General features: G+C 42.0%; 2 protein-coding genes across 2 annotated transcripts in view; one reads left to right on the forward strand and one right to left on the reverse strand.

Annotated features, from left to right (window-relative positions):
• PDE12 (phosphodiesterase 12) overlaps positions 1 to 27,475 on the reverse strand; it is a 95,768-nt gene that overhangs the window by 58,858 nt on the left and 9,435 nt on the right. The gene's annotated exons all lie outside the window — the stretch shown is intronic.
• On the forward strand, positions 46 to 20,948 carry ARF4 (ADP ribosylation factor 4). The gene is made up of 6 exons (XM_032153943.2): positions 46 to 414; positions 7,250 to 7,330; positions 7,710 to 7,819; positions 14,588 to 14,659; positions 16,301 to 16,426; positions 20,013 to 20,948. The coding sequence occupies exons 1-6, from the start codon at positions 348 to 350 to the stop codon at positions 20,097 to 20,099; spliced, it is 543 nt and encodes a 180-aa protein (XP_032009834.1). The 5' UTR covers positions 46 to 347; the 3' UTR covers positions 20,100 to 20,948.

The following is a 27,475-nucleotide window of genomic DNA, read 5'->3' on the forward strand; positions in this document are numbered from 1 at the left end:
GGGCGCACCGGAAGCGCAGGGGGATGGGGCGGTGGTGACGCTATTCTGTCCGCGTTGGAGGGGCCGGGCCGCTGCTGGAGTCGCCGCGGCCGCCGCGTGACGTGGCACAGATAGAGCCTAAAGGCTAGAGCCGGAGCTGCCGCTCCAGTCGCCTAGCAGGTCCTCTACCGGCTTATTCCTGTGCCGGATCTTCATCGGCACAGCGGCCAGCGAGACGTACCTGCCTCCCTCTTTCTTCCCCCGCTCTTTCTCTTCCCTCTTTAGTTTGCCTCGGAGCTTGAAAGGAGAAAGCACGGGGTCGCCCCAAACCCCTTCTGCTTCTGCCCATCACAAGTGCCACTACCGCCATGGGCCTCACTATCTCCTCCCTCTTCTCCCGCCTATTTGGCAAGAAGCAGATGCGCATTTTGATGGGTGAGTGAGGGGCTGCGAGTCGAGGCGGGACCTGGGAAAGGCAGGGGCTCCACAATTGGGGTGGCCTCTGGGCCTGTTTTTCCCTCCGCCCGCTGTGGTGGGGGAGGGGCGCCGGGTCGGGGGTCGGGAGGAATTCTTAAGGGGGAACAATGGAGCGGAGGGTGAGCGATCCCCCTCCCGCCCCCGATCTGTCGCCAGACGAGACAGGGACAGGGCTTCGGGCAAGACTTCTTTCTGGACTTGGCTTTTTCTCCTTGATCTTATTGGAGGGTGGACAACATTGGGCAGAGATGTGGAGAAAGCCAACTCTGGGAAGCAAACACTTGGGGAGGCCCTTTCTGGGGGTGCGATCTGCATATCTTCTTGCCCGGGTGTGGACAGCGGTCAGGAGGGAGGCAGAGCAACTCCAGCCTTTTCCCTCCCCCTCTGCGTTTCGTGTACGGTCCCTGCGCACTCCATTGGTATGTGAACCAGCGGCCACCCGGAGCCTGGAGCCGCCCGGGGCAGGAAGTTGCGGTGGCCAGGGAGCACCCAAGGTTTCCGAAGAGTCTGGAGTCCTTCAGCGCTCACTTTGCTAAACTTGGCCTTGCGCTGGATTCCGTTTCAAGTTTTTCCCTCCTTGTTAATCTCATTCTCCGAAAACTGAGCTTATCTTCTATTTCTTTGGCTATTTTCAAAAACTTTAAATGTATTTGGTTTATTCTCCTAGGTTTTCAAGCTTATTTTTAGCCGGCCTAAGGTCTAATGCAAAGAAATTTTAGAAACGAATTTTTAAAAAATACCTGATAAATTTTCAAGTAACAACTGAACATCATGACGCTGAATTTTATAGTAGCCTTGTTAAATAGTAACTACAATTTTTTTTTAAATTTCTTTTTAGAAAATTAACTTTTTAAAAACTACTTTTTAGGGGGCGTGTTTTTGCTCAGCTGAGGGAGAAAGGCTGTCAGTTGGCTGAAGTAAGCAACCGCTCCCGCTTACTGTGAGCGGTCTACATCACAGCTGAGCTCCATGGACTAGAATAACGCTGAAAGAAGCCCCTCTAACTTTGAACGTTGAAGCTTGTTGGTTCATTAGCTTGTTTTCTACCGGAGGAGGTTTTATTTTCTCTCTTTTTTTTTTTTTTGGAGACGGAGTTTTGCTCTTGTCACCCAGGCTGGAGTGCATGGCGCAATCTCGGCTCACTGCAACCTCCACCTCCCGGGTTCAAGGGATTCTCCTGCCTCAGCCTCCCGAGTAGCTGGGATTACAGGCATGCAACACCACGCCTGGCTAATTTTTTGTATTATTAGGGGTTTCACCATGTTGGCCAGTCTGGTCTCGAACTCCTGACCTCAGGTGATCCACCTACCCAGTCCTCCCAAAGTGCTGGGATTACAGGCGTGAGCCACCGCGCCCGGCCGGAGGTTTTATTTTCGAGCTGTACTACCATCAAAAGCTTGCAAACACAAGCTTCTGTAATATTTCAGGGTATATAAAGAGTAACAGTATATACATTGGCTCATGTTTATTTTCCTCTTAGCATACTTACACTTTGTGAATCAATTGTTTATGATTCATTCATAAAGTATTTTTCAGGGTTTCTTAGATTTCATTTGTCAAGAGGACAGAATTATTTTAGGAGGGCAAGCATATTTAAGTTTTAAGTGGCTGAAAGTTGGCAGTCTGAAAAAGGATCGGAAGTTAATGGGAGGACTTCGGACTGTGATAAATGAATTTCCAGTCTGTTCCTTAAAGAGATTTAACAATATGTGGTTATGTTCCAGAACACAGTATATTGGTCTTTTTACTTAAGATTTATTATAAATGAATTGCTATTTTTCATTTCCTTAGTCTTTTGTGATTGATGAAAGTATGGGCAAAGGTTTGTTTTTTGGGTTTTTTTTGTTTGTTTTTTTGAGACAGAGTCTTGCTCTGTTGCCCAGGCTGGAGTGCAGTGGCGCGGTCTGGGCTCACTGTAACCTCCGCCTCCCAGGTTCAAGCGATTCTCGTGCCTCAGCCTCCCAAGTAGCTGGGATTACAGGCGCCAGCCACCACACCTAGCTAATTTTTGTATTTTTAGTAGAGACCAGGTTTCACCATGTTGGCCAGGCTGGTGGCGAACTGCTGACCTCGTGATCCGCCCACTTCAGCCTCCTAAAGTGCTGGGAGTACAGGCGTGAGCCACGGGGCCTGGCCTTGTTTGAGACAAGATCTTGCTCTGTTGCTCAGGCTGAAGTGTAGTGGTGTGATCATGGCTCGCTGCAGCCTTGATCCCCTGGGCTCAAGGGATCCTCCTGCCTCAGCCTCCCATGTAGCTGGGAATATACCCTGCCTAATTTTTGTTTGTTTTGAGACAGGGTCTCAACTCTGTTGCCCAGGCTGAAGCACAGTGGTGCAATCACAGCTCACTGCAGCCTTGACCTCCTGGGGTCAAGTGATCCTCCCATCTCAGCCTCCCCCAGTAGCTGGGACTACAGGCATGTGCCATCACACCTGGCTAATTTTTTTGTTTTTTGAGACAGAGTTTTGCTCTTGTTGCCCAGGTTGGAGTGCAATGGCGTGATCTCGGCTCACTGCAACCTCCGCCTCTCAGGTTCAAGCGATTCTCCTGCCTTAGTCTCCCAAGTAGCTGGGATTACAGACATGCACCACCACACCTGGCTAATTTTGTATTTTTAGTAGAGACGGGGTTTCTCCGTGTTGGTCAGGCTGGTCTCTAACTCCTGACTTCAGGCGATCCACCTGCCTTGGCTTCCCAAAGTGCTGGGATACAGGTGTGAGCCACTGTGCCCCACTCACACCTGGCTAATTTTTGTATTTTTTTTGTAGAGACAGGGTTTTGCCATATTGTCCAGGCTGGTCACAAACTCCTGAGCTCAGGCAATCCACCTGCCTCAGCCTCCCAACATGCTGGGATTACAGGTGTGAGCCACCATGCACAGCTTCCCAGCTAATTTACTTTTTCTTCTTTAAAGATGGATCTCGCTATGTTGACCAGGCTGGTTTCAAACTCCTGGGCTCAAGCGATCCGCCCGCCTCAGCCTCCCAAAGTGCTAGGATTACAGGTGTGAGTGACTGCCTGTCTGGCAGATTTCTGAGGTAGTTTTCCTGCTATAGTAACACTTTGGTCAAAGTACAGGTCTAGTTAAGGAGAACAAGTATTCCAGTACATCTTTAAATACAGTTGCTTGTTTGTGGACATGGAGGGGAGGGAGACCATTGCTGGGCTATACAGATTAGTCTTATCTCGGCTAGTTGAAAATTGGTAATAGTTTTCATTTTGTGGAGAAATTTCATTGCCAAATATTGCAACATTAAGGAAATACATAAGAAATGACTAAAGTGGCTCAAAATTGTTGGACCAATATGTTTTTGAGTAAAGAACTATAAGTTTTAAGTGATGACTGTATATGTTTAATTCGTGCATTAAAGCTTATAAATACCTTTTTAAAAAAACTCTTAGTTTGCATTTATACAGCATTGTTATTTTTGATACAACTGCATAAGATACATTCTGTGTTGCTGTGAGCCATTAAACTGTTGTCTTGTAATTTATATTTAGAAAATAATTTGTGGATACTTAAAAGTCATTATGGGTGCATTATTTTTTCCCCTTGAATTCTGGGGTGACATAGAAATGGTTGCATGATTTTGTAAACACTTCCCTTTTTAAAAAAGTAAAATGAGTATGTAAAATATTATATATTTAAAGCCCTTAAGCAGTCGTCTTCAAAAAGATACATCAGGAAATGTAAACAGCCCAACATTTTAATAAAAAAAAATCTACTTGGACAATTTTCTTTCTCTTTTCATAAAAGTAATACATGTTTTTTGGGTAAAAAAAATTCCTATCAGTAGAGAAGCAAGGAAACTAATTATTCATACAATATTCATACAAGCACATATAAAACCTATTAAAAGAAAACTTGGATTACCTACATGCATTTGTATAATTTAAAATGATATAATCATGATTTGTCTTGGATTTCTTCCATTCTTTGTCAATATTTTTGGATTTACTTTTTTTTTTTTTTTTTTGAGACCGAGTTCCGCTCTTGTTGTCCAGGCTTGAGTGCAATGGCATGATCTCGGCTCACTACAACATCCACCTCCTGGGTTCAAGCGATTCTCCTGCCCCAGCCTCCCGATTAGCTGAGATTATAGGCATGTGCCACCACATCCAGCTAGTTTTTATATTTTTAGTAGAGATGGGGTTTTACCATGTTGGCCAGGCTGGTCTCAAACTCCTGGCCTCAGGTGATCCGCCCACCTCAGCCTCCCAAAGTACTGTGATTACAGGCATGAGCCACAGTGCCAGGCCTTACATTGTTTTTAAATGACAATCTGAGGTCCAGTTGGACCTCCGGTGATAACTGGCAGGTACCATAGTTTTGTGTGTGCGTGTGTGTGTGTGTTTCCTAATCAGCGTCTCAGTTTCAATTCTGACTTGGCTTAATCATATTTGAATTTAAAGGTTAATTTTGGTTAACTTAAAAATCTGATGCTTTCAAGAGACAGCTTTGTTGAACCATTTGAAGATCCAGTTGTTTTTTGCCACCCCCCCTTGTTTTATATCTTGTTACTAAAGATGCCAAACTTTAATGTAGCTCCTTTTTATGTATTTTTTAGAATTATGTTTTCTGATTTTTTTGATAATGTTCCATGCTCAAAAAATAAAACACTTTTATAACAGTTGGTTTTTATTATTATGCTCATGAATGAGGGCTTGATGTGGGCTGATCACACTGACTAGTATTTGGGAAGGAATAAACCTGTATCCGAGTACGAAGTGGGGAACAGGGTTTTACAGGACAAAGGAATAAAAGGCTTGAGTCTCCAAAAAGAACTTAAAGTTATTCTTGGTAGGGTACAGAGTAGAAAGGGTTGTTAAGAGGGTAGAAGGAATCAGAATTGCCTGTAGCCTTCAGTTCTGTTTTGAACTGATAAAAGATAGACTTACTTGCATAGGAATGTAAATTAGGTAAGTGAGAGCTAAGTCATGCTTTGATTTAAATATTAAGAAAGTGTCCTTGCTTAAATCAATACTCGATTGAATCAATACGAAAATCTGTGATAAGATAAATCCAGGTGACCATATATGATATCCTAAGAACAAGATAGATTTAGTGAGGTTATTAGATATTGATCTTTCATTTGTGAGGGCTTTAGCAAACACTGCAGAATATTCAGGTTTTGAGAGATTCATACTTACAAGCATTTAATTTGTTCTTCACTGTCACCCTAAAAGGAGGTATAGCCTCTTGTTCTAGTGTGGATTTTTTTTTCACAAGCAAACACATTCCTCCCTACTTGTACTTCTGCCTCAAATGAATCATTTTAAGAATTTTGGCCAGGCACAGTGGCTCACACCTGTAATCACAGCACTTTGAGGTGCTGAGGCGGGCAGATCTCCCGAGGTCAGGAGTTCAAGACCAGCCTGGCCAACATGGTGAAACCCCGTCTCTACTAAAAATACAAATTAGCTGGGGTGTGGTGGCACGTGCCTGTAATCCCAGTTACTTGGGAAGCTGAGGTAGGAGAATCGCTTGAACCTGGGAGATGGAGGTTGCAGTGAGCTGAGATCACACCATTGCACTTCAGCCTGGGTGACACAGTGATACTCTGTCTCAAAAAAATATATATATAAAATTTAGATATTACTTATATTGTAGATGAATGTGATAGGGTCTTTTTTAAATTATACTTTAAGTTCTAGGGTACATGTGCACAACGTGCTGGTTTGTTACATATGTATACATGTGCCATGTTGGTGTGCTGCACCCATTAACTCGTCATTTACATTAGGTAATATGATAGGGCCATTTTTATAACACAGGTTAATCAGACTTTGGTTTTCATTTTGGCACATTTAATGTTAAAACGGATTTAAGCAGGGGTAAAATTGGCTTCATCTTCCGTTATTATCATTATAAGGTCACTAGGACATAGTTATATTAAGTTCATTAGAACATAGTTACAACCACTAGGACGTAGTTATACCATTGTATTTTTACCCCTTAGCATCAAAATCTGTTACCCATATTTTACTCTGTAAATAAGAGAAAATATTTTTACAAATCTTAAGATAATTCTTTATTCACTTACGTGTTGTCTGAATCAACTTCTAATTTGTGTTTTTAAAAATGGTAGTATGGCTGGGCACGGTGGCTTACGCTTGTAATCCCAGCACTTTGGCAGGTCCAGGCTGGCAGATCACTTGAGGCCAGGAGTTTGAGACCAGCCTGGCCAACATGGTGAAACCCCGTCTCTACTAAAAATACAAAAATTAGCCGGGCGTGGTGGTAGGCGCCTGTAGTCCCAGCTACTCGGGAGGCTGAGGCAGGAGAATTGCTTGAACCCCGGAGGTGGAGGTTACAGTGTGCTGAGATCATGCCACTTCACTCCAGCCTGGACAACAGAGCGAGAGTATATCCCCCGCTCCCCTGCCCCCCTCGCCCCCCCAAAAAATGCTGGTAGTTCATAGAATTTAATTGGAAGAGATCTTAGATGATCTGATCCAGTCCCTTTATTTATGGCTAATTTCTCTGGCCTCAGTATCCTAAAGTCACTCAACTAGTTTGTCGCAAAGCTAGAGATTAGAGCCTAAGCCAGCTATATACTTGTTTCCTTTTACTAGTACATGCTGTCTCTCTTGGTCTAGAAAGAAGAATGGAAAGGCTTTCTGTAGGAAGTGTTGCCTTTGGGAATCAGAAATAAGATCATTTCATTTCTAACTCATTTAGAAGTTGTCTTGAACAGTCAACTTCTACTTTTGAACTATAAATTTATTGTAAAATTATTTCTTGGAGTGTGCTTTTGGTCTGGATTTTAAATCTATAATGTCTTCTTCTAGTTGGATTGGATGCTGCTGGCAAGACAACCATACTGTATAAACTGAAGTTAGGGGAGATAGTCACCACCATTCCTACCATTGGTAAGAAAGTTTACAGATGACTTTATATCATGATGATGTGTTGTAAAGTGAAATATATACAGTCTAGTTTTGAGATTGTCTTTTTGTTAAGCGTGTTGATTATCTTAGAAGTACTTTTAAAACAGGCTGGGTGTGGTGGCTCATGCCTGTAATCCCAGCACTTTGGGAGGCCGAGGCGGGTGGATCGCTTGAGCCCAGGAGTTCAAGACCAGCCTGCGTAACATAATGAGACCTTGTCTCTGTTGATGTTTAGGTTTAAATATTTTTTTAAAAAATAAAACGAAGTACTTTTAAAACACTATTCTAAGAAAATTCCACAATAAAAGGTTTTATTTTCTTAATGACGCTGCACAGCGGTCATTTTTGTTTTTCTTTGTAGGTTTTAATGTGGAAACAGTAGAATATAAGAACATTTGTTTCACAGTATGGGATGTTGGTGGTCAAGATAGAATTAGGCCTCTCTGGAAGCATTACTTCCAGAATACCCAGGTAAGGGATACTGTATGTCTTTATAACTTTTCTCTTTGGGTTTCGTGCTCTAAAGTTTATATTAGTATCTAGTATTTACTTGGATATTGGTGTTTACTATGAGTTGGCATTTGTCTTATCACCACTTCCACATTCTTCAGTGGACTCTCACTTATGCCTTGAAGACTAACTTATGTAGGGTGGAAGAGTTGTAAAGCAATTACGGTAAGTGTTTGGAAGATGGGGTGGGTGCTGGTGTACTTCCCAAGAATGAATTAGGTCTCTTATCCATAGTTCTTTGCTTTCCATCTTAGTTTAGAAAGTAAGGTCTATATAAACTGTCATTGTAGTTTCTGATGAATGTAAGACAATTGATAGTCCTTTGTTTAGCCCAGTTACTTGTTTACTTTATTAAATACAGTAAGGTCAGTTCGCTGCATTGATTTGTAAGATATTTTTATATTGCCACATAGTATGTATATATAATACTGGCATGGAAGAGACTTTAGTGATCCTGTAGAACAGGAGTTCTCAAATTTGGGGGTGGCACATAAGAATCACATGGGGAGCTTTGAAAATCGCAAGACCTGGATCGTCCCCTAGACCACTTGAATCAGAATCTTAGGGGATATAATCCAGGTACAGTAGTGTTTCTTAAACTTTAATATGCGTATCAATCACCTGGGTATTTGTTAAAAATATACATTGAGTCCACAGGTCCTAGCTAAGGCCTGAGATTCTGTATTTCTAGCAAGTTCTTGGGTTGTGGTGATACTACTGGTCTGGTATATTACAGCACAGCACTATTGACATTTTGGGCTGGGTTATTCTTTGTTGTTGGGTATGGGGAGGGCTCTCTATGCATTGTAGGTTGTTTAGTGGCATCCTTGTCCTCTACCCACTAGACGGCAATAGCAGCTGCCCTCAACTAGCAGCCAAAAATCTCTCCACACCTGCAAAATATCCCCTGGGGGCAAAATTGCTCCCTGCTGAGAACCACTGTTCTAATCTAACTCTCTTACATATGAGGAAACTGAAACTTGGAATGACTTACCCAAGATGGGAGAGTTTGTTCTCACTCTGCCTTTGTTTAACCTGGTCCCACCTCGATTGTTTTTTCCACCACCCAAGGAATTTCTTGTCAGTTTTTGTTTACTACTTAAGTTAGTAATTTTTTTTTAAGTGTAATATCACTGCCACTTTAAGATTTGCAATGTCATCTTGTTATCAGCTTCTTAAAACATTGCATACAAGTGGGGTTTATTGCCATCAGTGGCAGTGAATACCCTAGGTGAGTGGCTGGACAACCAGGTTTACATAGTATGTCATATTAAATAAGTGGTATACTTTTTAATTTAAAAATGAGAATGTTTAGGCCAGGCGCGCTGGCTCACGCCTGTGATCCCAGCACTTTGGGATGCTGAGGCGGGCGGATCACGAGGTCAGGAGTTCAAGACCAGCCTGACCAACAGTGAAACCCCATCTTTACTAAAAATACAAAAATTAGCTGGGTGTGGTGGCGCGTACCTGTAATCCCAGCTACTCAGGAGGCTGAGGCAGGAGAATCGCTTGAACCCGGGAGGTGGAGGTTGCAGTGAGCCAAGATCGCACCATTGCACTCCAGCATGGGCGACAAAGCGAGACTGTGTCTCAAAAAAAAAAAAAAAAAGTAGAATGTTTATGGTCATCAATATAGCTGTGACTAGAAAAGATATTTGATACAGAGGCACGTGCTTTAAAAAGCTTCCTTATGGAAAATGTTAAATACAAGGTGAACATTCCTTATCCGAAATTCTTGGGACCAGAAACCACTGTTTCTGATCTCAGAATTTTGGGGTTTTGGAATATTTGCATTGTATCCAGTTGAGCATCCTAAATCCAGAAATCCAAAATCCGATATACTCCAGGGAGTTTTTCCTTTGTTATGTTGGGGCTCAGGAAGTTTTGGATTTGGATTTTTGGATTAAGGAAACTCAATCTGTACACATACAAATAGAATAGCATAATAAACTCACAGGTATGTATTATGCAGCTTCAGTTACTAGGATGTAACCAGTGCTGTGTTGTTTGATACTCATCTGTAATGTGCTCTACCGTCTAGACTGTTTTTTTATTTTTTTTGAGATGGAGTTCTCGTCATGTCACCCAGGCTATGGCTCAATCTTGGCTCACTGCATCTCTGCCTCCCGAGTTCAAGCCATTCTCCTGCCTTAGCCTCCCAAATAGCTGGGACTTCAAGCATGCGCCACCACACCTGGCTAATTTTGTATTTTTAGTAGAGACAGGGTTTCACCATGTTGGCCAGGCTGGTCTCAATCTCCTGACCTCATGTGATCCACCTGCCTGGGCTTCCCAAAGTGCTGGGATTACAGGCGTGAGCTACTGCGCTTGGCCAATATATTTTGAAAGAGTTAGATATGAAGTAAAACCTTGCTAATCCTTAAGCCTAATAATTCTTGACCAAGGGTAACCCTGGGTTTATCCCTAGATTTGTTTAGAATGCTTTGTAATTTACTTTGCATTCTTAATTTGAGATTAGACCCAATTCTGGCCTCTTTGGACCACCTTAGAATTAAAAGTCCAAGTACTACTTCCTAGGGAGTTCACGCTAGCTGGAGAAAGGTTTATGTGTTACCTGATAGAATCAAAGCTAAGCTCTTAGCTTGCATTCCCAGCATTACTGATCAGTTCTTCTAGCTATAAAATTTAAAAGAAACTATAGCTTTAACCATGTTTCTAACTTGTACTAACAAACCATGGCACAGTGTGTAGTAAATTCCTCTTATGAGATAATTCCAACTAATTTGCCATTGTAAATAAGCAAATATTTGGCTTTTAAAATAATCTCATAGCAGCTGGGCTTATCTGTAGAATCCTAGCATTTCTTCAGTCTTGATTCTAGGCTGTTCCAGGAAGAAAATAATTAGGGATTAATTCCTAAAATAATTCTCCTTCTCAATAATGTTACTTTGGGACTGATAGCATTATTTGCATTTTAAAACAAATAAAGGCTGGGTGCAGTGGCTCATGCCTGTACTCTCAGCACTTTGGGAGGCTGAGGTGGGAGGATCGCTTGAGCTCAGGAGTTTGAGGCCAGCCTGGGGAACATAGCAAGGCCCTGTCTTTACATTTAAAAAAAAAAAAAAAAGAATAAAAATGGAAAGTTAGTAGTCAAGATAAAATTAAGTCCCTTTTAGGGGCATTACCTCTTGTAAAGGGTAGGTTTCAGGACTGGGTGCTATGGCTTGTGCCTGAAACACCAACACTTTGGGAGGCCATGACATGAGGATCACTTGAGGCCATTAGCAGTTCAAGACCAGTCCAGGCAACAGAGTGAAACCCTGTCTCTACAAAAAAAAATTTTAAAAAAATTACCTGGGCATGGTGACATACTCCTGTAGTCCCAGCTACTTGAGAGGCTGAGGTGGAAGGATCACCTGAGCACAGGAGTTGGAGGCTGAAGTGAGCTATGGTTTTGCCTCTGTACTCCAGCCTGGGGGACAAAAGGAGACCTTGCCTCTTTTTTGAAAAAAAGAAGAAACAAAAAAATGGAAGGTTTGGTTCTAAAAAGAAGTAGCTTTTGAAATATGGAAAGGAGGAGACATATTTGCTAAATAAATGCCCATGATCAGCCAAGAACAGTGATAGATCTTTTATACCTCTGTGATTGCATTTAATCTTTAACAAGCTTATGAAGTTAGTAGTATTTTTATTTTATTTAGATGAGGCATATTCAAGGATTAGGTAATATATATATAACAAGTAGTGTAAGATTTGAATTTGAGTCTGTCTTCCCACCACACTGTATTGGCTCCCAAAGCATCAAACGTTATTTTTTGTTTTTGAGATGGGGCCTCACTCTGTTGCCCAGGCTAGAGCGCAGTGGCATGATCATGGCTCACTGCAGCTTCAGTCAATCTCCTGGGCTCATGTGATCCTCTCTTCTCAGCTTCCTAAGTAGCTAGGACTATAGACATGTGCCACCACGCCCTACTAAAATTTTAATTTTTTTTGTAGAGACAGGGTCTTACTCTGCCCAGGCTGATCTTGAACTCCTGACCTCATGTGATCCTCCCACCCCAGCCTCCCAAAGTGGTGGGATTAGAGGTGCCATGCCAGCCAAAAGTTTTCTCAAAGGATAGGATATTTAAAGTGATGGTTTTCCAGGTGGTGTAGATGCAGTGTAAAATAAAATAAAAAAATTAAGTTATGGTTTCCAACAGAGATAAAGGAAATGGACTTATAATTTGCTAAAACAAAGGAAATTGTCATTTAATGGATGTAAAATAAGTGTTAGATGCCCCTGGAGAGCCCAGTACTGTGATAATCCTGAGAGGTAAATAGAAAATGATGTAGGATGGGGCTGGGCGCGGTGGCTCACACCTGTAATCCCAGCACTTTGGGAGGCCAAAGCAGGCGGATCACCTGAGGTCAGGAGTTCAAGACTAACCTGGCCAACATAGTAAAATTCCATCTACTAAAAATACAAAAATTAGCCAGGTGTAATGGTGGGCGCCTGTAATCCCAGCTACTCAGGAGGCTGAGGCAGGAGAATTATTTGAAACTGGGAGGAGGGGTTTGCAGTGAGCTGAGATGGCGCCACTGCACTCCAGCCTGGGCGACAGAGCGAGACTCTGTCTCAAAAAAAAAAAAAAGATGTAGTATAGTCCTTTGCCCTTAGTGGTGTAGTTTGCTCTTGTCGCCCAGGCTGGAGTGCAGTGGCGCAATATCAGCTCACTGCAGCCTCTGCCTGCCAAGTAACTGGGATTACAGGTGTGCCACCATGCCCGGCTAATTTTTGTATTTTTAGTAGAGATGGGGTTTCACCAGGCTGGTCTCGAACTCCTGATCTCAGGTGATCCACCTGTCTCGGCCTCCCAGAATGCTGGGATTACAGGCGAAAGCCACTGCACCCAGCCTAGTTACTTACATAAATCAGTAGTGCAAGACAATCTGTGATAAGTGACATGATCAAAAGTATTTTAGGAGTCAGGGTTTATCTTTTTTATTATTTTATTATTTTTATTTTTGCCCCCTTTTTCTAGCTGAAAATTCTATACTTTCCCATTTGAAAGTTTTTAGAAAAACAGTTCAATTAATTGCTTCCTAATTCCTTCCATTTATCTTGTAGTATAGAATTCTAATAATGAGCCAGGTGCCATGGTTCATGCCTGTAATCCCAACACTTTGGGAGGCCAAGATGAGGAGATCACTTGAGTCCAGGAGTTTGAGACCACATGGGCAACATGGTGAAACCCCATCTCTACAAAAAATAGAAAAATTAGGTGTGGTGGCATGCACCTGTAGTCCCAGCTACTTGGGAGGCTGAGGCGGGAGGATCATTCGAGCCCAGGGGATCAAGGCTGCACTGAGCCAAGACTGCGCCACTGTGCTCCTAGGCAACAGAGTTGAGACCCTGTCTGAGAAAAGAAGCTAATGTTTGTATCTCTAAGAATTGATACTACCTTCCTTTTTTTAAAGAATGTCTTACTCGATCAAGTAAATCTTGAATTTTTCTATTTTTTTTTTTAAGAGATAGGGTTTTGCCATATTGTCCTGGCTGGTCTCAAACTGCTCGGCTCCAGTGATCCTCCTGCCTTGGCTTCCCAAAGTGCTGGGATTACAGGAGTGAGCCACTGCGCCCAGTCTTGGATTTTTCTTGCTATCATTTTCTTAACATGTCCTCCTGATCTAGAGTTGTCAGGCAGCATTCTGAAGCAAGTTAATTTTTTCCTTCCATGATGAAGCAGATAAAAACTGTAGTGTAGGCCGAGGCGGGTGGATCACGAGGTCAGGAGATCGAGACCACGGTGAAACCCCGTCTCTACTAAAAATACAAAAAAATTAGCCAGGCGTGGTGGCGGGCGCCTGTAGTCCCAGCTACTCGGAGAGGCTGAGGCAGGAGAATGGCGTGAACCCGGGAGGTGGAGCTTGCAGTGAGCCGAGATTGCGCCACTGCACTCCAGCCTGGGCGACAGTGAGATTCCATCTCAAAAAAAAAAAAAAAGTGTACACACTCCCGCTATCCCACCCCCTTTTTATTACACTCTGTACATGCCTTTGAGTCAGTAAGCTAATTCAGTTAGTAAATTCATGGGGTTTTTTTGTTTGTTTTTTGAGATAGGGTCTCGCTCTGCCACCCAGGCTGCAGTGCAGTGGCGCGATCTCAGCTCCCTGCAACCTCCGTCTCTCGGGCTCATGATCCCTCCCACCTCATCTCCCAAGCAGCTGGGACTAAAGGCATGCACAATCACACTTGGCTAATTTTTATATGTTTTTGTAGAGGTGACCTTTCGCCATGTTGCCCAGGCTGGTCTCGAACTCCTGAGTTCAAGCAATTTCAGGCCTGATCGTTTGACTGCCTTGGCCTCCCAAAGTGCTGGGATTACAGGATAAGCCACCATGCCTGGCCAAATTCACGATTCTTTAGGATCCTTGATTTGTTATTTTTCTTTTTGTTCCTACTTTGTGGCTATTTTGGTACCTTCACTTAAATGTGAGAGTGCAGAGGGAAGGGGGAAAATAGATACAATTTATTCTTAGGGTAGTTGAGAAAAGTAGTTAATTGGTGAAGAATAAAAATTTTTTAGATTTGAAATAGCACTAATAAATTAAACTTACAAATAGTTCTCAAATCAGTTTTTAGCATTATAGCCTTAAATTCTTACTTTTAAAGAGACATTTTCTTCCTAATGTCTAACCATTGGTACCATTTTGCTGCCTACACTTCTGTTTCATATAGAGAGTGTCGTTTAACTGTTAAAATTTACTGAAACAATTTTTCCCCAGGGTCTTATTTTTGTGGTAGATAGCAATGATCGTGAAAGAATTCAGGAAGTAGCAGATGAGCTGCAGAAAATGGTAAGAATATACTTTAAGTTCATCATTTTCAAGGTGTGCTTTTCTGGGTGAAACTGGTGGTGTTTTAGTACATTTTGACTATGATTAGATTACACAAATGGATTTGGGGGGCTAGAAATAAACTTAAGAAACTATATTATTCACAGGTTCTTAATAATGTACTTCAAAATCTCTTATAGAGCGTTTTAAAAAACACATGGAAGAGTAGCTACTTCAGTAAGTTGGGAGGAAGGCAGAGCAGTGTTGTGTTTTTTTAGAATGCCTCATGGGTAATCTTGATGCCTATCTCTGGCTGAGGATATCTGATTTAGCTCAGTCCCTTATTTTACAGATATCAAATCTATAGTGCTGTAGCAGTTTTGACCCTAGAAATCTTGGTTCAGATGTTTTGTTCCCAAGGTCATCGGTTCCATTTTCTCTATGCTGTGCCAATAATTACTTCAGAAATGTTTTTTAATAGTAACCATTTAAGGATAAGGAATTCCTTCTGAAAGTAGAGACAAATGTTTGGTTCACAGTGGCATTTTGCAGCCTTGCCATAGATTGGATTAATGTTTTCATGTGTTCATGTTGTTAAATGTACTAAATGGAGGAAGACTGCTGAGAATCCTTGTCATGATTTTAAACTTGTAGCCATAAAATATTTACTGAAATGAAATCTTAATTCTCATTCATTCCTCCTAAGATTAGAGGGCAGTTTGTAAAACCATTGTGCCAGTATATGTGTAACTAAGTCGTTGTTGGATTTTTGCCTGAGTCAAACGTCACCAGCTTTCCCTCTTAAAAAAAAAAAAAGCTTTGTTGAGACATACTTCACATACTATAAATGTCATCCTTTTAAAATGTGCATATCAATGGCTTTTAGCAGACATAGTTGTTTTAGCATACATACAACCGTCATCACAGTCTAATACTAGAAAATTTTCATCACCCCCAAAGAAATCTTGGAACCATTAGCAGTCACTCCCATTTCCTTCCTCTCCTACACCACACTCCCAGCCTCTGACAGCCACTAATTACTCTGTCTTTATACAGTCACCTATTCTGGACATTCATATAAATGAAAACATACAATGTGTTCTTTTGTGACTGACTTTTTTCACTTAGCATAATTTTTCAGGGTTCATTTATATTGCATCATGCATCAGTGCAACTTCTGTTCTTGGTACTTTTTTTTTTGTATTTTTCATGATACTGCCAACACCCAGATAATTGTGTTATTGTCCCACTGTAGTTGGAAAGGATTAGAAGTCCGAAAAGAATCATCATCTATCTAAGTACTTCTGCTACTAAGCACCATAAGAGCCTGCCATAAACATCTTACTCCTGTATGTGTTTCTTGCCCTTATCAGTCCTGACAATGGGTAATCATGAAGGCTGAATGATGAGTGATTTGCTTTAATGGGGTGTAGGATGACTGACTTGGAAAACAGTTCTGTCTTACTTGAAGGCATATGATTGTTTGCTCTGGATTTAAAAACTGAAGGATATGAGACTTCAGTTGTAAGAGTGAACTTTGTGTTGAGAAATTAGGTTAATGTTTAATAATGTATTCAATGCTGAGTAAAGTATATATAGGAAGACAGTTTCAAAAATCGGATTCCAGTTGGTAGTTGTTAATGCCTTACCTTTTATTTCCAGCTTCTGGTAGATGAGTTGAGAGATGCAGTGCTGCTACTTTTTGCAAACAAACAGGATTTGCCAAATGCTATGGCCATCAGTGAAATGACAGATAAACTAGGACTTCAGTCTCTTCGTAACAGAACAGTAAGTATTTGGAGGTTGATATTAATCTCTTGACTATTAAGACTTACTAGGATAGTTGTGTAAGCTAGTATTCAGTTTAAACATTTATTATCTCCTTTGGACAAATAATGAGCACATCATTTATTTAAAAATATGGTAATAAACTTTAAATACCTTTATTTGATTTTTGTAAAGATACAGAAAACTACTGTAGAATAGGTCTAAAGATTATTGATAGTTTAATTTTTCTTTTTTTTTTTTTGAAGGGGGAGGTGGAAGGAATGGAAAGATTATTGATAGTCTTAATTTTCATTTTGTATCCTTTAAGTAATCCTACAGCAAATATTTTGAACTCTGGCTTTCTTATTAAGGGTCCAGTAATGTTTGTTTGCTTGTTTTAAAAGTGGAGATGGGGGGCTGGGCGCGGTGGCTCATGTCTGTAATCCCAACACTTTGGGAGGCCTAGATGGGCGGATCATCTGAGGTCGGGAGTTCGAGACCAGCCTGACCAACCAGGGAGAAACCCTGTCTCTACTAAAAATACAAAATTAGCCAGGTGTGGTGGTGCATGCCTATCCCAGCTACTCAGGAAGGCTGAGGCAGGAGAATCACTTGAACCTGGGAGGTGGAGGTTGCGGTGAGTCTCGATCGCACCACTGCACTCCAGCTTGGGCAACAAGAGCAAAACTCAGTCTCAAAAAAAAAAAAAAAAAGTGGAGATGGGGGCAGGTCTCACTTTGTTGCTAGGCTGGTCTTGAACTCCTGGACTCAAGCAATCCTCTCACTATCTCAGCCTACCAAAGCGCTGGGATTCCAGCCATGGTGCCCAGCCTTGTTTGCTTGTTAACATAACAGCTTATGGAGGAGACCAGGTCCCACAGCTCACACCTGTAATCCCAACACTTTGGGAAGCCAAGGCAGGAGGATTGCTTGAGGCCAGGTGTTCCAAACCAGCCCGGGCAACAAAGCAAAACCCTATCTCTACAAAAATAAAAATTAGCTGGGTGTGGTGGCCTGTGCCTTTAGTCCCAGCTACTTGGGAGGCTGAGGTGGGAGGACTGTTTGAACCCAGAAGTTGGAGGCTGCAGAGAGCTGTGATTGTGCCCATTGCACCCCAGCCTGGGTGACAGAGCAAGACTGTTTCTTTAAAAAAAAAAAAAAAAATTGTACCTCTCTAAAATTGCTTATCATTGTAGATCAGTGATTCAGTGGTGGAGATAAATTATCAGAAATTTGGTGTCAGGCTTTTTACAGTAGTTTTGCATTAACTTGTAAATAAGGGAAATACGCCGGGCGCGGTGGCTCACGCCTGTAATCCCAGCACTTTGGGAGGCCGAGGCGGGCGGATCATGAGGTCAGGAGATCAAGACCATCCTGGCTAACACAGTGAAACCCCGTCTCTACTAAAAATACAAAAAATTAGCCAGGCGAGGTGGCAGGCGCCTGTAGTCCCAGCTACTCTGGAGGCTGAGGCAGGAGAATGGCGTGAACCCCGGGGGGGCGGAGCCTGCAGTGAGCCAAGATCGCGCCACTGCACTCCAGCCTGGGCGACAGCGAGACTCTGTCTCAAAAAAAAATAAAATAAAATAAAATAAAATAAAATAAAATAAAATAAAATAAGGGAAATACTGTGGCTACCGTAAAAAATGAAACAAACAACAAAGAACCTATTGCATGCAGGCTGGATGCAGTGGCTCACGCCTATAATCCCAGCACTTTGGGAGGCTGAGGTGGGTGGATCACGAGGTCAGGAATTCAAGACCAGCATGGCCAAGATGATGAAACCCCATCTCTACTAAAAACTACAAAAAAATTAGGCGCAGTGGCAGGCACCTGCAAGCCCAGCTACTCTGGAGGCTGAGGCAGGAGAATCACTTGAACCCAGGCGGCAGAGGTTGCAGTGAGCCAAGATCGCGCCACTGCACTCCAGCCTGGGTGACAGAGCGAGACTCCGTGTCAAAAACAAAAAACAAACAAACAAAAAAAAACCTATTGCCTGTTTGAGATATCTCAGGCTGATTTGAAGAACATAAACTGGGCGGGGTGTGGTGGCTCACACCTGTAATCCCAGCACTTTGGGAGGTGAAGGTGGGTGGATCACTTGAGACCAGGAGTTCGAGACCAGCCTGGGCAACATGGTAAAACTGTCTCTACTAAAATTACAAAAATTAGCTGGGTGTGGTGGTGCATGCCTGTAACCCCAGCTACTTGGGAGGCTGAAGGCAAAAGAATCTCTTGAGCCTGTGAGGCAGAGGTTGTAGTGAGCCGAGATCACGCCACTGCACTCCAGCCTGGGCAACAGAGTGAGTACTCTGCCTCAAAACAATCAATCAATAAATAAGCAAGCTACACTAACTGTAAATGATACAAGTTTTCCATGCTGTGAAGGTATGAATTTGAGCCTTTCCCCAGCCTCCTAGGTTACTGAGATTTGGTATTCAAATAATTGGCAACATGGTATACCTGCAGTGACCTTGCAACATTAAACTGGTAAAAAAAATTAATAAAAGTAAACTATGCCTTAAATGTAAATTGTTTTCTAGGTTTTTTTGATACTTTCACACAGTTACTAGAGATAACATTCATTGCCATTTAAAAGCAAGAACTTTTTGGAATGCATGAGACTAAAGATACTGAAATTGTCAGAAAAGCTTGCCCTTAAAATATCAACAAACCCTACTCTTTCTTTTTTTTTTTTTTTTGAGATGGAGTCTCGCTCTGTCACCCAGGCTGGAGTGCTGTGGCACGATCTCGGCTCACTGCAAGCTCCGCCTTCTGGGTTCATGCCATTCTCCTGCCTCAGCCTCCTGAGTAGCTGGGACTACAGGTGCCCACCACCAAGCCTGGCTAATTTTTTGTATTTTTAGTAGAGACGGGGTTTCACTGCGTTAGCCAGGAAGGTCTCGATCTCCTGACCTCGTGATCCACCCCCCTCAACCTCCCAAAGTGCTGGGATTACAGGCGTGAGCCACCACGCCCGGCCTAACAAACCCTACTCTTTCAAAAATTTGCCTCTTCTACTTTGAGTTTAGTTTTATGGGAAACGAGAGTTATAAAAACCAGATGGGTAGTTTATTAGTTACTAATTTCCCCATGATTTCTCTTTTCAGATTAAGTGGTAGAAAGTTTACTAAAAGGGAACCAAAAACCAGTACTGAAAAGAAAGCTGAATGACTGAGGGGGGAAAATCTTGTCTAAATATAATGAATAGGTAGAAGTAGCTTGATTGATTGAGACGGAGTCTCACTCTGTCGCCCAGGCTGGAGTGCAGTGGCACAGCCTCGGCTCATTGCAACCTCCAGAATAGGTAGAAGTGGCTTTATTTTTAAAAAATAATTTAATCTAAAAAAATAGAGACAGAGTCTTACCATGTTACCCAGGCTGGTCTCAACTACTAAGCTCAAGTGATCCTCCCATCTCCACCTCCCAAAGTGCTGGGATTTATAGGTGTGAGCCACCACGCCCAGCCAGAAGTAGCTTTAAATATGGGAGAGTTTTGTGAGGATCAAGAGGTGTGAAAAGACTCTTAAATTTGATAAGAAAGTTTAAACACTGGTGTTATATATTATCTTTGTTAATCAAGTATTTTCTTGTCTTTTCTTTACAGTGGTATGTTCAAGCCACTTGTGCAACACAAGGAACTGGTCTGTATGAAGGACTTGACTGGCTGTCAAATGAGCTTTCAAAACGTTAAATGAAATTGGATATCTAACCAAGGACATGTTTGATAAAATTGGTCTAGGCTTGTTACAACAAAATTAGTTTGTATCTTGGTTATTAAACAGTATCTGGGACTGGTTTGGGCAGAATATTAAACTTATTTTGTTGCCAATTATTGTTTACCAAGTATAATGTTGCTATTTAGCAATGTGCTTGGTTTTAAAGAAATTCTCCTTGGGAAAAAAGTATCCTCTTTTAATTTTACTTCCCATAAGTGTAAATGCCTGGACATAGCTCTTGTGAAACCTTTAAATAAATTGTTTTGAGTGTTTTTTGAGCCCCAGACAAATAATGTTTTAAAGTTATCCCCTTGCTACTTTACTGATACCTTTATCATTCCTGAGACAGTTTGCTAATTTAAAAATGTAGCATTCCATTTGTATTTATTTCTCTCCCTTGCCAAAAAGATTTTCTAATACTGCTTGTACCAGCCAGAGAAAGATCCAAAACACTACTCAGCTCTCTTGCACTGAGGAAATTTTTCCCCCTACATTGACTCCTGGCCTACATCAGCCAAACTTAACCTTGGCGGGGTTTGGATTTGATAGCTAATTAGTTCTGTGCTGGTTGCAAAGAATTGATATTTAGATGGTTTTTAATACTCAGCAGATTGTCTTCCTTTATATTGTGTCTTTTTTATGTTGCATGTTGCTTTTGTTATCAGCCTGATTTTTTGCTCAGTATATGATAGTTCTGCTGATGTTCTGTTTATTGGGCAGACATATCTTCATTAAGAGTTTTTGGAAAACTCATCAAATTCGATGAATACATTTTCTTCATAACCCATTTGGAATTATTCCTAATAAAATGATAAAATACGTAATTGTGTGTGTTCTTTTTGGGTTTTGAAGGTATTTGAAATGTATTTTCTTATGTAGCCAACTTTGCTTGCATATTTCATGTACTGTGAACAGTAACACAGATGCCACTGGTAGGTTACTAATTGTATAAAGTGGAGATCTAGGTTGTTTTCATGTGTATAACAGCATGGGGAACACTATTAAAAACGTAGTTTTCTAAAGTCAGATCTAGGGTAAAAGGAGGGCCTGGCATGGTGGCTTACACCTGTAATCTAGCACTTTGGGAGATTGAGGCAGAAGGGTCACTTGAGACCAGGAGTTTGAGATCAGCTTTGGCAACGTAGTAAGACCCTGTTTCCCCGTCTCTACTTAAAAAACTAAAAACAGCCGGGCACGGTGGCTCACGCCTGTAATCCCAGCACTTTGGGAGGCCGAGGCGGGCAGATCGCGAGGTCAGGAGATCAAGACCATCCTGGCTAACACGGTGAAACCCCGTCTCTACTAAAAATACAAAAATTAGCCGGGCGTGGTGGTGGGCGCCTGTAGTCCCAACTACTCAGGAGGCAGAGGCAGGAGAATGGCGTGAACCCGGGAGGCGGAGCTTGCAGTGAGCCGAGATCGCGCCACTGCACTCCAGCCTGGGTGACAGCGAGACTCCGTCTCAAAAAAAAAACACAAAAAACAAAACAACAACAACAAAAAAAACAGGTGGGGGGTGGGGAGAGTAAAAGGCTGTAATAAAATCAACTGCCCAAAAAGCATGTATGTATGTGTTTTTTAGTTAAGGTTAATTAAACAAAAAAATTCAGGTGCTACTTGTATGGCCATTATAGAGACTTAGTGATGCTACTCTCCTACAAAAAAGTTTCACAACCACTTTTCTTTTTAACAGGGCAAATTTTAGAACTTTAACAGAAAGCTGCATATAATTCATACAAAGGTATACCTCATAAACTACAGCTATTAAGTTGTTAAGGGCTCAACTTGATAACTGAGTAACTTAGTTTCTGTCTATATTCTCATGTTGCTTTTTTTTTTTTTTTTTTTTGAGACGGAGTCTCGCTCTGTCGCCCAGGCTGGAATGCAGTGTCGCGATCTCGGCTCACTGCAAGCTCCGCCTCCCGGGTTCACGCCATTCTCCTGCCTCAGCCTCCAGAATAGTTGGGACTACAGGCGCCTGCCACCACACCCCGCTAATTTTTTTGTATTTTTAGTAGAGATGGGGTTTCACTGTGTTCGCCAGGATGGTCTTGATCTCCTGACCTTGTGATCCGCCCACCGGCCTCCCAAAGTGCTGGGATTATAGGCATGAACCACCGTGCCCAGCCTCATGTTGCATTCTTAATGGCTTGTAAAGATTCAGCTAAATTTATGGATTGAAAACTCCAAAATCAAATGCATACTTCAAAAAAAAGTATATTTTTGAATTGTCAAATAACAATGGCCAGGCACGGTGGCTCACACCTGTAATCCTAGCACTTTGGGAGGCCAAGGTGGGCAGATTGCCTGAGCTCAGGAGTTCAAGACAAGCCTGGGCAACATGGTGAAATCCCATCTCTACTAAAAATACAAAAAAAGAAAGTCTGGTGTGCTGGTGCATGCTGTGGTCCCAGCTACTTGAGAGGCTGAGGCAAGAGAATCACTTGAACCTGGGAGGCACTGGTTGCAGTGAGCCAAGATAGCGCCACTGCACACGGTCTGCAAGACTCTGTCTCCAAAAAAAAAAAAAAAAACCAAAACACTGGATTAACCAAAAGGAAATTAGAATTAGTTGATGATTAGGGCAAAGTGTATGTTTAGTTTGCGTTACTTGTTAGAAATGCAATTTCCCTAGCCAACTGGATGAATTCTCCCTTCTTCCTTCCAAAGAAGAGAGGTGTCATTTCCTGTAGGATAAAACTGAACTATAGTATACTATGTGTGTGTAGTCTTACAGGGCATCAACTAGGAAATATAAAACATCAGTGAATAAGTTCAGTGTTAGGGCTAGGTATGTAACCTAGTTATACAAAGGTGTTTACATGGACTGTAAAGGGACTAGAGAATCCATGTAATCTTACTTGTGATGTAAGGCAGCTCTTACTACCATTGGAAATTACTTTTTTTTTGGGGGGGGATGGTCTTACTCTGTCACCCAGGCTGGAGTCCAGTGGCAGGATCTTGGCTCACTGAAACCTTTACTTCCTGGGCTCAAGTGATCCTCCCATCTCAGCCCCACAAGTAGCTGGTACTACAGGCATGAGCCACCATGCCCAGCTAATTTTTATAGTTTTTAAAGTATTAGGCTGGGTGGGGTGGCTCACACCTGTAATCCTGGCACTTTGGGAGGCTGAGGCGGGCGGATCACCTGAGCTTGGGAGTTCGAGACCAGACTGACTAACATGGAGAAACCCCGTCTCTACTAAAAATACAAAACTAGCCATGCGTGGTGGTGCATGCCTGTAATCCCAGCTACTCGAGAGACTGAGGCAGGAGAATCGCTTGAACCTGGGAGGTGGAGGTTGTGGTGAGCCAAGACCGCACCATTGCACTCCAGCCTAGGCAACAAGAGTGAAACTCCGTCTCAAAAAATAATAATAATAAAGTATTAACTTAGCAACTTGACACGTTTACCCCTAAAAATTATTTTTTCTTCAGTCTTTTTATTATTTTTTTAAAGTTCCTTTTTTTCTTTTTCCAAACAGAAGTGGTTTAAATGTTTTGGGAAAAAGTACTGAGAGATAACCCCTAGCCTTTCCCTGTTTTATGCAAACATAAAATCACTGTCACTGCCCTTATTTATTGAAGTATTCTTATGAAATAGTTGATGCTATCAAGATTCAATGCTTACTGTTCACTCAAATGTTAAACCTACTGTTGGTCAAGCAATGAGTTCTCTGTGACTGCCCCTACTGTACAGAACAGTTGATTATATCCCTAGATTAAAAAGTATTCTGTCAACTAATTGTCAAATAATGTCAGTAGAGAAACTGAAGAGAAATTGTGATTCCCTTACAGGCTCACTTGGCAGCATCAGAGTTGAGGGTAGTATGATTATCTGTTCTCCGATTCCCCTGTCCAATAAGCATTTTTTTTTTTTGTCCATAACATTTCCCATTGTCTTTTGTCTCACTTTAATATAAGCTGCTTTTCTGTGATGTAATATCTTGATATTTTGTTAAGGGTTTCAATTTCCATGAAATTTCCCACTTACCTTATATACCCTCCATTGAAAATAAAAAAGGCATGGTAGCTCATGTCTGTAATCCCAGCACTTTGGGAGGCTGAGGTGGGAGGATCCCTTGAGGCCAGGAGTTTGAGACCAACCTGGTAAATATACTGAGACCTCCATCTTTATTTAAAAAAAAAAAAAAAAGTGAAGTTTATCTTTTGTGGAGAGTATTGGTGTCTCATTCAGACACTTCAGTTTACTTGAGCATACAGAATTATCTTTCAGGTAGTAGTCATTACTTTCAGGTCACTTACTAGGATCAAACTTTTTTAAGACAGGGTCTCGCTCTGTCGCCCAGGCTGGAGTGCAGTGGCGTGATCACAGCTCACTGCAGCCTCAACCTCCCAAGCTCAAGTGATCCTCCCACCTCAGCCTCCCACATAGCTGGGACTACAGGCCCACGCCATCACTCCTGGCTAATTTTTGTAGAGATAGGGTTTCGCCATGTTGCTTAGGCTGGTCTTCAACTCCAGAGTTCAAGCAGCCCACCCACCTAGGCCTCCCAAAGTGCTGGGATTACAGGTATGGGCCACTCTGCCTTGCCCAAATTTAATTAAATGTGAAATACCTGGTTCTTTGTCATGGAGGTTTGAAAGTGACTCCTAACTTGTCACTGAAAACAAGTGCTTTACTTTTTTTTTTTTTTTTTGAGATGGAGTCTCACTCTTATCACCCAGGCTGGAGTGCAGTGGTGTGATCTCGGCTCACTGCAACCTCCACCTCCCGGGTTCAAGCGATTCTCCTGCCTCAGCCTCCTGGGGAGCTGGGATTACAGGCACACACCACCATGCCCGGCTAATTTTTGGTATTTTTAGTAGAGATGGGGTTTCACCATGTTGGCCAGGCTAGTCTTGAACTTCTGACCTCAGGTGGGATTACAGGCGTGAGCCACCGCATCCGGCCAAGTGCTTTTCAAATGGGGAGAAACTAGAGAAAACAAGTGCTTGTACCTCCTGGTAGCTTGTACTTCTGGATGTTTCAATAATGTAAATATTGGTTACCAGCTTTGGTAGAATTAGTATGAAAACTAGATTGAATAACAACAGTCTGTAAGTTCATTACCTGAGGATCTAATAGGGAAAATATATTTCTACTAGTATATGAATGTGACGTTGCATTCATGGGCCACTACTGGAAGGTTACTTGGCTGCTGTTGTTTCTTACTATGCTACTTTTAGAGGACTATCCCTTTATCTTAAATGGTTAAATTCTAATAAGATTGTGAGAAATGAATAGCAAAAGTGCTTATCTAGACACAGGCAAAGAATAATTAAGGTAGCTGTACTATTGGATGCCTGCCAGTATGGCTTCATGTGTTAGAGGCAGCGGAGTTAGGTTCCTTCCTGACCTTGTCAGTCATTTTTCTATATTGTTCAAATGATACGTTTTCAATTTTTTTTTTTTTTTGACACGGAGTCGTGCTCTGTCACCCAGGCTGGAGTGCAGTGGCACGATCTCAGCTCACTGCAACCTCTACCTCCTGGGTTCAAGCGATTCTCTTGCCTCAGTCTCTGGATTAGCTGGGACTACAGGCGTGTACCACCACAACCAGCTAATTTTTTTGTATTTTTAGTAGAGACGGAGGTTCACGATGTTAGCCAGGCTGGTTTCAAACTCCTGACCTCAAGTGATCCAACCGCCTTGGCCTCCCAAAGTGCTAGGATTACAGGCATGAGCCACTGTGCCTGGCCACATTGTCAATTTCATTGGGCATGTAAGTACTTGGTGTTGGACAGCTTATCCTTGCTTTCTGGGAACTCACCAGATTTTTGGTTACAGTGTTTCTTTTTTTTAGGCTGGGAACTAAAGGGATGTATGAAGCACAGACTAAGAAAGATTTGCCTCCTGGATGGCCCTGAAAAGGCAAGGGATGATGGATTATTATTATTATTTATTTTTTAAGAAGGCGTGGCTAAACAACAAATAACATTTTAAAATGGGCAAAGTATTTCAAAAGACATTTCTCCAGAGATATACAGATGACCAACAAGCACATGAAAAGATGCTTAACATTGTTAACCATCATGGAAATGCAAATCAAAGCCACAATAAGATGCCACTTGACACTAGGATGCCTATAACCAAAAAGATAATAAAGTGTTGAGGATGGAGGGAAATTGGAACCCTCCCTCACATTGCTGGTGGGAATGCAAAATAGTACAACTGCTTTCAGTAATAGTCTGGCAGTTCCTCAAAAGGTTATCACAGCACCCAACAATTCCATTCCTTGTATGTGCCCAAGAGAAACAAAAACACATATTCACTCAAAAACTTGTACACAAATGTTTATGGCAGCATTATTCATAGAAGCCAGGAAGTGGAAGCAATTCAAATGTCTGTCAACTAATGAATGGACAAATGTGGTACGTCCATAAGATGGAACATTCATCATAAAAACAAACTCCTGATACATCCTACAACAGCAAGAACCTTAAAAATATCCTAAGTAAAAGAAGCCAGCCACAAAAGACTACATAAATTATATGATTCAATTTATATGAAATGTCCAGAACAGGCAAATCCACAGAGACAGGTTAAGTTGTTGCCAGAAGCTAGGGGGAATGGGGAGTGACTGCCAAGTGAGTATGCAGCTTCTTTGGGGGCCAGTCCTTGTCAACTGAGTTGATATGCAGTGACAAAAAGCTCTTAAGAAGAATGGGATTATGTGACGTGAGCCACTGTGCTGGCCTGATTCCATTATTTATAATGGAATTATTAAAAATTCTACAGCTTGGATAGAAATACCCTTTCTTGGTTTAAGATACCCAAAACACTATAGCCCAGCTTTTCTGAGGAAGGCCACTGTTTATTTCTAACTGACTTTATCTTTGGATGTACCATTTCTCCAAACTATTCCACAGAGGATAGAAGAATTATATGCAATAAATACTTTTATTTTTTTATTTTTTTTTTTTTTGAGACAGAGTCCCGCTTTGTTGCCAGGTTAGAGTGCAGTGGTGTGATCTTGGCTCACCGCAACCTCTGCCTCCTGGGTTCAAGTGATTCTCCTGCCTCAGCCTCCCCAAGTAGCTGAGACTACAGGCGTGCACCACCATGCCCAGCTAATTTTTGTATTTTTAGTAGAGACGGGGTTTCACCATGTTGGCCAGGATGGTCTCGATCTGACCTTATGATCCACCCGCCTCAGCCTCCCAGAGTGCTGGGATTATAGGCGTGAGCCACTGCGCCCGGTGCAATAAATCCTTTTAAAACTGTGTATATCACATTTTAGAATAACTGAGGGAGTACAATTGGAACGTTCGTAACACAAATGAATGCTTGATGTGATGGATACTCGATTTACTCTATCGAAAGAAATATGTCCCACATAAGTATATA

Source organism: Hylobates moloch, unplaced genomic scaffold (genome assembly GCF_009828535.3).
Source record: "Hylobates moloch isolate HMO894 unplaced genomic scaffold, HMol_V3 SCAFFOLD_5, whole genome shotgun sequence".
Classification (NCBI taxonomy): Eukaryota; Metazoa; Chordata; class Mammalia; order Primates; family Hylobatidae; genus Hylobates; species Hylobates moloch.